At 37.6% G+C, this 11,799-nt stretch overlaps 1 protein-coding gene across 1 annotated transcript; it reads left to right on the forward strand.

Moving 5' to 3' along the window:
- On the forward strand, window positions 1-6,601 carry LOC102802133 (ras-related protein Rap-1-like). The gene is made up of 6 exons (XM_078005631.2): window positions 1-279; window positions 1,265-1,321; window positions 3,196-3,269; window positions 5,511-5,679; window positions 5,956-6,109; window positions 6,303-6,601. Exons 1-6 carry the CDS (start codon window positions 141-143, stop codon window positions 6,430-6,432), a joined length of 723 nt encoding a protein of 240 aa, XP_077861757.2. The 5' UTR covers window positions 1-140; the 3' UTR covers window positions 6,433-6,601.
- The last annotated feature ends 5,198 nt before the right edge of the window (window positions 6,602-11,799 follow it).

Consider the following 11,799-nt stretch of genomic DNA (forward strand, 5'->3'; position numbering starts at 1 on the left):
AACAAAAAGCGTCGGCGGATTGTGCGTGTCTATATCTACCGAGCTGACTACAGCGCGAGATTCAAGTGTGGGCGATATTCCAACCAAGGTAGTTATGCAGCAACGCTTCGTTTTCTCACGAAGTATGTAACACTTGAACTATGCTTTGCAGAGGAGCATCATACAAACCTTATAACCGCGAGGTTGAGCAGGAACATCTTCGAACGGGTAGCCTGCCGTGGTTAGAGGATTTGCAGCTTAACGTAGTTCTGCTCGGTCCAAAACACGTAGGAAAAACATGTGAGTACATACCTATTACGAAGTGACTGAAATAAGTCACTTGCACGAAAATGTATATGTACAATTTATTGATTCACCATTATTAGGGTGTGTTCGCCTTTTCTTTTGTTTTTCTTTTTTGTTTGTTTGTTATTTATTCATTTTTATTGAACTATACATTTTAATATTTATCTATTAATGGAGATATTATGGCTTTATGGCGAGTCCAACTTCTTGAACCAACTATGCAGTTTGGAAAATATCAACTGATCATCAAAAGTAGATAAAGTTTTGAAATATATATTTAAAAAAAATGTTAGTGCTTATAATTGTACAGGTATAACTATGTGAACTGCTAAACTGTACTTACGTGAGTAATCTTTAGAAGTTCGCTGTCCCCGCACGCGATTGTCCCCAAAATAGATCGAGCTACACCCTAACCATTCATGCATTCCATTACATTTTATTCCATTCCATTGTAGCCTATTTTGGTGTTAAGATGCGTAATTCTTTATTATTGATCACAACAAAATAATACACATTCAATTACAAAGATATAGTTGAAACTAATTCTCTGGAATGCGAGTTTGGCTGCATTCCGGAAATGGTGGCCCGTCTATTGATGTCAGTCAGTACAGATGTTATTCACTTTGCAAGTTGGGATAACTGACACGGAATGTGAACCGGCGTCCCGTAGCACGTGTTGACAAAAGGCAAGAAAAACAGCTATTTCATGGACCCATGGGTCGATACCCAGACGCCAATAATTATCGGAATCAACGGTCAAACTATGGTTTCAGGCTAGAGTTGCTAAATAAAAACAAACACACAAGTTTCCGCTGTTAATGTTTTGTATCAAGGGTGGTATCACCTTTGACTTTTTCTGAAATGACTTAATGAAGGGTAAATATACGATGTGATATGAAAATATTAATACATACAAGATAATTATGTGATTGTTCGTGTATGCAGATAATATATCAAATGTTCATCTTCTTATTTGCAGCACTGACGACTGCTTTCACCCACGGTGTATATCATAATCTAGACTTCGATCCTCACGGTAAGGGTTCTACTCTGCACTTAGTAATCGACGATCGTGTCTGGTGGTCTATCGGTAACTGCTAAAACGAAACATATCTTTTATCATTAAGTCTTACCCCTACTTAATATTCCGTTACTGTAACTAAGGCGTGTAAAAATGTGCCCATTCATTCATTCATTTATTCAAGTTTACGTCTTTTTTTTGACAAATAACTACTTTTCTTTTGTAAACTTGCAAGAAAATATTATTATACTCCACCCTCCCACTGACGCACACACCCTACGGCATCATAGTGGGCGATTCCTTGTATGTCACGTAACACATTGTAATATGTTCAATGGTAATACACATGTTACACAGTGTATTACATATCGCATTCCACATCATTACGCATCATTTCATATCTTGGTAATTGTGTGTGTAGTCAGGTGTCATTGATTTGTAACGATGTTCGTGCCTAGAGGTGAGAGTATCGCTGCCTTGATATGTATGCATACCGCATTTTTCTAACAAAAATTTAATCTGACAAGGAATAAGTTAAAACACTCGTGTCCGTGAAATATTTCATCTCGTTATAATTGCCTTTTTTACTGCTAAACTCGGTGTGTATTTTAAATACTAACAATGTCATTACTGTCTTAACGGTATTGTTTCCTGAGAACTCCCACTAGAAGTTCCCGTCACTCACAACCTCGGTGCTGTATACGAGTTGTTCAGCTCCGGGCAATAATCTCGCGTCAAAACATTTACACAGTAATCGCGATATTTTGATAGTTAGTGTCAGTATATTTCAGGCAACACAACCGTCGCGGCGCGTCTTGTTGGCTGTGGGTCCCATGCGTCGTACACAACGCGTGTAAAATGCGAAATTCGGACGCCCGTTTCGTATGTCATGATGATGACATAATTATTTATAAATGGTATGTCCCTTTATGTTTTATTATTAGAGTTTAGGAATGAGCTTGAGGCAACATGAAATTATGCAGTAATAATAGTTAGTAGATAATTTTACTAGCATAAATGAAATAAACACCATGTTAGGGATGGGTCATTTTTTCTGGTGGGGAATATTTTAAAATTCAGTCATTTTGTGATAGGTATTTTTTTTCATGTGTGTTTAAATATGCAATATGCAAATTGGCCCGATGCTTTCGTGGCGAACGTTGTGTGTTCGCCCAATGTTGATTGGTTTGCATTTCTGCCACCGCTTTCCTTCAACAATGACCCCCTTACAATGCCGCATTATATCGAGGCTAATTATTGTAGAGTAATATTTAACTTGACCGATATTTCCTGGAATTTGTTTCACCCTTTCACGGTGTGTAAGCAACTATGTCCCACATTGTATGATTTCTGTCACGCTGTATTTCCAACATAGCATATCTCTAAATATAACCAAGAAGCCCTCCTGTGATCCAAAAACTCGTACAACATTTAATGAAAAAATAGTTAACGTTGCGGTGACATATTTACACCGAGAGCTGCTGTGGGGTGATCTTGAACTCTCTTCATGCATAACAATTAGACAAAATTTTACAATAAATGTTAAACTTTAATTTAGTACAGTTTACTGACCGACATTGATAGCTTTCTATTCTACACGTGTGGATAATTTATCTATCACAAACAAGATATAATAAAAAATAAACGGACGGTCACTGTTCTTGATTGTCTGCTTTAATTCACTTTTATGGTGTGGTTAATAAAAAATACGCATTTACATTTGTTTAGATAAACTTGATCACGGGAAAAGAGAAATTCGATGCTTATAATTGCAGAAAAAGTAGCGCTGTTGCTTTCAAATCATGTAAATATTAATACAATATTTTGCGTATACATGTATACTAAGTACGAAATGCTCAATATCATGTGTTTTTTTTTCGTTCTTCTAGAATTTATCTACGAAACACGAGAACTGGTGGATAATGAAATTGCTCAACTCAAAATACTAGACACGAGAACGGGGGTAAGTGCATTGATTGGAACGCAAAATATATGTGCGTTCATATGTAGACAGAGTAATTCGACCAGTAAGGATGGAGAGCGTTGTGGATCTAGACATTCCTGGAATTTAAAGTTAACAAGTAAACTATCGGCGCCAATATCCAGGGGAGCAGCCTTGATTTACAAAACTAGTGCACCATTGTACTGCAAAGCGCACCTACTGTATGCAGCACATCAAAAGTTCATTTGTCATAACGCTATTGAGGATATCTGAAAGCCATATTTCCATGAAAACAAATCAGGCTACTTCGTCTTCTATTTTTCCTAACTGAAAGAAATCAAATTTAAAAACACAAAAAGTTTTAATTTTTGTGAATTTCTTTGATACCATACGCTTATGCTAGCTTGGATTTATTTGTGTGAGACGGCTTGGAAAAGCCTACATTTAGAAACCGTAGGTCAAATTAGTGACTAATAACTATACAACGCGGTTATGGTATCTTGTCACGGTATGTGGTATTTAGTTCGTTCCTACGTTAGATTAACGTCGCGTAGTCGTATTACGTCAAGCGCAAGAGCGTTAATAATGTATGCCGTGATATGCTATGCGCATAACTTCAATCGTTCTATTGAAGCAATAACACTCACGCACGTTCTGAGGTTTGCTACCACTTTACAAAACATTCAGTTATATTATATCAAACGACTTACAAAAGCCAATCCGATATTTAATTAAACACATTGTCTGGTGCAGTTGTTGACTTCGTGTCAATTCCACTTGTTGTACCAGTTCGACAAAGACTGCGACAATTTGCCAAATATAGCGTTACAAACTAACGGTATTGTCACGGGTCGGATTAGCCGGTTGTGCAACGCCGACAACGGGCATGCCATCACGCTCCTTATTGTGTACGGTAGGCGGAGTAAAGTACGTGAGGTTATTCGATTGTGTTTTCTTTTTTTACTTTTATCAGAGTCGTATAAATCCAACATAAGCCTGGAACTAAACACTTACCCCTTTTTTCCGTCTCAAGTAGACATGGTTGTGGGTAATATTGTTAATCTTGAATGTGTCTTGAATTGCGCATCGTGTTAGTGACTAGTAGCCGGGGGCCAAACGCAAGGAACAGGGAAAGGCTTGGACATTCATGGAATTTGTTTTTCGTTGAGTTATGCAACAACAGTCACTAAGATATTTAACAGAACTTTATTGTTTATCTGGTATGGGATACGCTGACAGAATCAAATCTATTAATGTTTATATTATGGCTATGTTGTAATAGACATGTTGACAACAAAAACTCACTGTCTGACAACTATAGCTTCAGTTGTATGAGGTTATATAACTCTCGCCCAAGTCGGTTAGATATTCTTTGCGCAAACATCGACATTTACGAAGAATATCTACATACATTTTTTTACGATAGGATAAAGGTTTTCTGACATTTAATAATCCTGATTGTTTTCGATAGAAATTGCGTCAGTTTGTACACCAGCATCTATGCAAGATTCTGTTTATTATCTATACAAAAAGAAGTCGTAGAAATAATCACGTCCACAAAAGAGAATATAATTAGGGCGTTATATATAAATATGGTAATTTATTGTAGATATTCTCAGTATCACGGTAATGCACGCTGGTCGCCCGTACTCATGTACGTGTCACGGTATTTGACCTTGGACGCCAAGTTACAACTCAGTTACTGGTCAATTAGTAACGTGATCTTTCGTGTCAATTGTTTACATTCGTTTTTTAAACCTTGATCCGAAGTGGAAATAATTTAGCCGATTAAGATCCGACTTGTGAGAGTATATTGAATATGGAATGTTGTTGCTTCTGTCTTATCGAGCGCGGTTATCAAGTTGTCAACATAATGGTCCGACCAACTTAAGATGCCTTACACGTTCCCACGGTGCTTAAACACAATCTGTGTGTACAATAGTACTTCGATACACTCTGTGAATGTTAACCCTGTTCTATTCACCATAGTTTAAATATATAATTCTGACTGAATTGCACTGGTAATAATTCGGTTCTTCGTCAACATCAATTTAATCATCGAAAATAATGGGACGAGTAATTAGCGACAATTTGTTAAACTAACCCAAAATAAAAAAAATATCCCTACCCTCGAGAATTCGCTATTCGTCTTTGCTTTTATTATAGCCAATTTACGTAACATTTGTGCAACACCTGTTACGCCATTAGTCACGTTACCATTGAATTTTAAGGTTTAATCGTGTTTTGTGTTCTTTCTTTCAGGATGAGAATAATTTCTGTTTAGAGGACATGGCTACAACGCTGCAAGTGGGGGAAGGGTTTATAATAGTTTACTCGATAACAGACAGAGACAGCTTTGAGTCCGCCAAAAGATTTCAAAGTCTTCTTCACCAAGTCAGAAAGACAAAAGACGTGCCTGTCGTACTGGTGGGTATGTATCTGTCATATTAATTAAAGAAACGGTGCATGTTGTATTTCAAGTCGCATGTTGTGTTTTTCATTTCTGTTTCCGGTGATATCCATCATGACACTGCGGGTGGGAACACCGCGAAGTCGGTTATAAAAAAATAAAGCGCCACCTGTGGCGACGCAAAGGGTTATTTTGTCTTGTTACTTCAATATTGGGTGACTCTGTCCACGTAAGCTTTGGTATTTTTTGTTCTCGGTAACCAAGTTTCTCCTATAATGTCATTCACTATCATTGTAGGAAACAAAAAAGATTTGAAAGATCAACGACGAGTCGGTGTTGACGAAGGACGTGACCTGGCTTTTCAAATCGGATGTTCCTTCTACGAATGTTCGGCTCGCATGGGGATAGAACACGTTAAGAAAATATTCCACGACATCGTACGCCAGATTAGGTAAATATTTTACTCTGCGCATGCGTATCCATCGACGCACTTGTAGCGTGACGTCATGTGTGATGTTTTATATTACACTACTATGCTTGCCTTGTATTCACATTATAATTTCTTTATATTGATGCTGAAATGGCTAATAATAAATTCAATATTGTGTTGCACTGTTTAATTATATACCACTTTTTTTTGTCAGATCTGTCCAGAATTTTAAGGCAACTCTAAACCACCGTAAGACATCAAAAGTCGAGTTAACCAAGAAATTCCTGTGTCGGTATTTTATGTGCCACGGACTAAGACCAACTGTGCGGGACCCCTTCCTCTGAAGCAGAAATCATCCAATGCCATGCCATGGAATGAAACCAGCTATCCGGGATTTCTTCACCATTCCACGCAGTGCCATGGAGTCCAGCCGCCCGGGAGTCGTCTATAGAGAGATCCATACCTGCACATTGACTTAATAAACGTTATTGGTGTACACTGGTGGTTACAAAACAGTTGCATTTAACCTATTTACATTTTTTTTCGTCTAAAATATTAATTTAATTGAAGGGGCGCCGTGATCACTTAGTTATAACCGCTCGATGTCTTCTAGTTCCCAGTATCGCATGATGTTCGCTAACAAAATATGATGGGTACGATAAAAACACGTATATACCATATGCATGTTTATTCCCCTTCCCTATTATTGAACAGAGGAACTCTATTATTCCCTCCGAATATAAACAACACAGCTGCCATGATCTCGCGAGATCTAAAACTAGACTATCTTTGACGAATAGTTCTCGCGTGATTATTTGTTTCGTTTAAAAAAAGCAAAACTAAATGGATAAGTGTATCCGGACAACCACCGAGTTCTATGATTATGCTAGAATAGTGCAATACAAATGAAAACAAGATCCTTCCGGAACAAAGTAATGCCATACTTCTTCTCTATCATGATCCATTCGATATATATGCAAAGTCACTTCATTAAACATACGTTTTTATTTATTTATTCTATGTGAAAGGTTGTCTTAAGAGAACCTCGTGTCCCGCTCAACGGTGGTGTGCATAATAATGAGTCACCTACGGTTTATGATTATTGAATAATAAACATATCTAGATCCTTATGACAAGTGCCAGTTCCAATCACACACATTTTCTAATGTTTGTAAACTAGCCATTTTTAGCGATTAAATATTTTTTGAAAATGATTTTTTTTTGTTCGGTGTATAGATCGAGTGTTAATGCCTAAACGTGCTAAAGTATTTCCTCTTCCCCCGGGAAATATGTTATAACCACCGCAAGAGGGCGTTGTAGGAACTCACGATCAGTCTAGGAACTCTGACAAACTCAATGCAAAGTAAAAACAAATCAGAGTCGCATTAAACAGTCCGTCACTGATGTTTTTCTTTTCTGTGAGTCTCATTTGCCACCGGCAGGGGCTATTTTATATGAAATGAAATACAAATAACTGCAAAAATTGTCTGAGGCGATCTTACTATCACGTGATATACCTAAATCACAGTCACTTGGGGGCTGAAAATCAATAAATACTAATTTTCAAAAAAAATCATCCGCTATACGTATATAAATAAACAAGTTGTGAAACACGGCACCTAGTAAATCGACACCCTGTCGGTTTCAAATGTCGATTTCTTACCTTAAAATGCGAAACAAAATTTTTAGAGGGGATCAGGTGTTACGTTAATGACCATTGTTCATAATCACTAACTTGGTTTTATTCAAAACTGCACAAATTCCGCGTTTTCTGATGATATCCGACGATTTCATGAACGAAAATGGCCAGCAGCCAGAATCAAGGGGGATTCGCACAGAGTTCTGGGTAAATCAAGTGCGCATACTCATTTTCAGCCAATCAGGCGTGCCGTAACAGCGAGTATTTCCTTGATTTACCCAGAACTCTGTGCGAATCCCCCTTGATTCTGGCTGCTGGCCATTTTCGTTCATGAAATCGTCGGATATCATCAAAAAACGCGGGATTTGTGCAGTTTTGAATAAAACCAAGTTAGCGATTATGAACAATGGTCATTAACGTAACACCTGATCCCCTCTAAAAATTTTGTTTCGCATTTTAAGGTAAGAAATCGACATTTGAAACCGACAGGGTGTCGATTTACTAGGTGCCGTGTTTCACAACTTGTTTATTTATATACGTATAGCGAATGATTTTTTTTGAAAATTAGTATTTATTGATTTTCAGCCCCCAAGTGACTGTGACCTAAATCAAGAAAGTCTGCTTCTAAACATATACTAGTAATAGTTAGACAGATTGTTTTTATTGGCAGGCGTTTTGCACAGGCGTAAATTACTTTTGTTTATTCTCTGTCTTCGAATTTGACTATTTGATTGAAATCTTGACAATTGCGCAAGTAATCATTATAGAAGGATATTATGCAAGGTTTTCATAATCATTCTTACATGTGACTCTCGTGAACAAGCGTCTGTGAATTTCCCGTCTTCCAGCCTGGCGGGCAGGGCCATTCATTGCATTTGTAATTACATCTAGGGTACCAATTGTGGAGTTTCAACCCTCAAACTCTCGCTTAAATAAGAATACCTCATGTATTCAGAGAAAACAAGAAATCACACGCTTTTGAAACAATCGCGGGAAAGGGGGTTTTCACTACAGACACGTGTAGTGAGTGTAGCATGTGTTCATTTCTGCATATTCACGCGGAAAATGAACTGTTGCAAACAGTAGTACATTGCGCGTGGCTGTGGTTTCCACCCAGATTTTGTGAATTATATGTCTTCTGAATTGGACAGCAACGGAGTAGTATATTTTGTTCACATATGTTTGTTGTCTCATTTTCACGTAAGCGTAACTTACAGCTGTGTAATCGGGCTTAAAGGGAGCTGAGTTTAAGCCCCTTGTAGGCGGCACCGGCGTATATAAAGTTTCCCGCGGTTCGCCAGTATAGCGGGAAACTATTGTCTTCACATGATGATAACAGCCAATCGTTGACTTTATGTTAATCACGTGATTTGTACGTATAAAAGCAGAAGTCTGCAGTGGGCAATAATTTTATGCTGGACTAGCCACAGTTCAGTCGTGCATAAACATATTTTTTTATTAAGTCTAATTTAGCATATTGGATGAAACCCGACATCCACCCTCTGGCACACATGAAAAGGCTGGGGGTACAGGTTTCCAGCAGTATTTTTCCTCTGTTTTTTTCTGGGCGGTTTTGTGCCAAGCGAAGAAGGAAGATGCATTTTGTTTCAGTTATTTTTCATTTTCAAGTTTATTACTAACTTATCAGTGATGCGAACTTAAAGCGCGGTAGTCGTCGCGCTCCGCATGTGCCACATTTGTTTTGATAAACATTGATTTTCCCACAATCCAATACGCTCTTCAAATGGAAATCACAAGTATGAGGTTTGACCTGGGCGCGACTTGCACTGATTACCGCCGGTGACTCCTTCGATACCTTCCAATAACATGAAAATTACTTATTTAAAGCTTGGAAACGTCTCAGTTCGTTCTCGTTGATCTGCGCAACAGTCAAAGTCGCCATCTTTGTTTATATGAGACCCATATATCTCTGAGACCCATATATCTCGTACATGCGCAGCGCGATGACTAACGCCCTTTAAGTTGTTTTTTTTCCTTATAAGTTATTATAGGTTGGCGTTTTTTGTAGAGTACAAATAAATGGTTGGTCGGACTGTCTATGTGGCTAAATCCTGCAACCTACCTTATTGATACCGTGTATTGCGTATTATTGAGTGGATGTGCAGTCTAGTGAAGACCTAATACTTATACCAGCCCCCAAACAAACAGTGTGCACACTATGCGCTGGCGAAGAGGGGGTTCACGTGTGTATTCAATGCAAACTGGAGAGGGGAACTTATTCACTGGGATTAATTTTAGTGGATTTGAGGTTGTAGGGATATCACTGGGTTTTAAATTTATTGGTTTGTGATTGTATTGTTAACTTTAATATCATTCATATCTTCATCTAGAGTATTTAGCTATCAGTGAAAATAAATCACAACGAATAATTAAAAGTCGTACTCAGTGTATTATAATCATTAGGGTCATGTCTGCATTTTCTCGCCGAATGACCCTTATATAATAATTAATCTTGACATTTTTTTACAGTTGTTAACAGTTTTGTTGTTTTCAATTAAAATGGGTGTTGAATACTCCCATGTTTAGTGTTGAACGCTTTTATGGATATAAATCTACACAGATCTTCCGAGTGTCATTCTCAAACAGGAGGTGATAGAGGGCGCTATACTTCAGCTCAAAATTGGGATTTATCATTTGGATGACAATTTTGATTTGCATAATCATAATAAATACGATTTGTTCACAGTAATAAGCGAAATTGCTGGTATAAATTGGTAGTAACACAGTGAGCGGTGTCAGGTTATCATAACTATTTTTGTCAGTTGAGGCAAAATAACCACGTAGCCAAGCACCGACAAAAGAAGTCTTTGAATAATCACAGCTAACTGTCAGTTCGCTCATTTGGTTTTGCTGTGACTTCAATAAAGATCGGCATTTGGTGCTGTCGCATGCTTTAACTTATTTTCTTTGCAATGACGCGTGATGGAGCAATAAGCTCAAGAAGAGCTCCTCGGCGTGTGGCTCGTGTCTTCTGCGCTGTCAATGCAGCGATATGAACTTAAAAGGCCGCGAATGGCAGTTTAATTGCAATTATGGCGTTTTTCGTCATTTTTTAAGCATGAAACTATGACAATGCATATATATATATGTGTGTTTTCATGATGCTGAGATATAGGAAAATTTGACAGTGTTATTATTGTGTAAGTAGGTTAATTACAGTAGTTACCATGAACACCCATCTCAGAATGATGGTCTTTCATGCTGTTCTTTTATATCTAAGTTTTTGATTCGTTCGCTGTTAATTTACAAGATAACAATCTTTCAAAAGGTTCTCAGTTTATATAAAAACGAAATACATGTAAAAACGTTTGAACGTTTTACGTATTTAGCTGCAGTACTGAAAAACGGGACGGGTCTTCACCGTGAGCCCTATATGATAACCGATAGGCACAACACTAAAATAAGAGATGCTCTCATAATATACGACGTGTATGGATTTATTCAATGTAAGTACTTAACGATACCATAGGCAACATCATGGACGATAGTAGGAGTACTACCTTCCAGGACAACTTCAACTTCAATTAAAGAATACTAGTATTGAATGCAAAAAAGTCGTATTCTACCTTGACCAGTAAATAGGTAGTGATTACAAAATGCACACAATGAGTAATACTTTCCCGGCCCAAAGCTGAATTTCCTCTCATGAAATGTAAGAAAAAAATCAAATCAACAAGTTTTAAAAAATCAATAATTAGTGTCAGATCGAGCTGGATACATAATAATTCAAATAGACTGGTATTGTGTAAATATTGCGTCTGAATGCTGACTGTTTATTTTGGGCAGAACAAGCCTCGTGTTTTTACAACGCAACAATTCTTACAACCAAACAGGCAATGTAATTCATTATACCTAGGGAATTAATTCTCACACCAATTAGGAAATAAATATACTGACATACCCTGACCCTTTACCATGGGACCCACGCAGTTTTACCAATTTTGGCTCTCTCCGATAATGGGTGACGTACATGCATAAAGACAATGAAAAAAAAAAAAAACGAAAACATTTGTGCCACTAACCGCCAGTTGGCGGTACGTTGAGTGTAATC

The sequence above is a fragment of the Saccoglossus kowalevskii genome, chromosome 1, assembly GCF_978046115.1.
Source record: "Saccoglossus kowalevskii chromosome 1, keSacKowa6.1, whole genome shotgun sequence".
NCBI lineage: Eukaryota > Metazoa > Hemichordata > Enteropneusta > Harrimaniidae > Saccoglossus > Saccoglossus kowalevskii.

Bases quoted from the DNA above. Each gene is read 5' to 3' on its own strand.
- LOC102802133 (XM_078005631.2), top strand. From the start codon at position 141: ATGCTTTGCAGAGGAGCATCATACAAACCTTATAACCGCGAGGTTGAG. The intron at 280-1,264 runs GTGAGTACATAC...TCTTATTTGCAG, and splicing joins AAAACACGTAGGAAAAACAT to CACTGACGACTGCTTTCACC. The intron at 6,110-6,302 runs GTAAATATTTTA...TTTTTTTGTCAG, and splicing joins GACATCGTACGCCAGATTAG to ATCTGTCCAGAATTTTAAGG.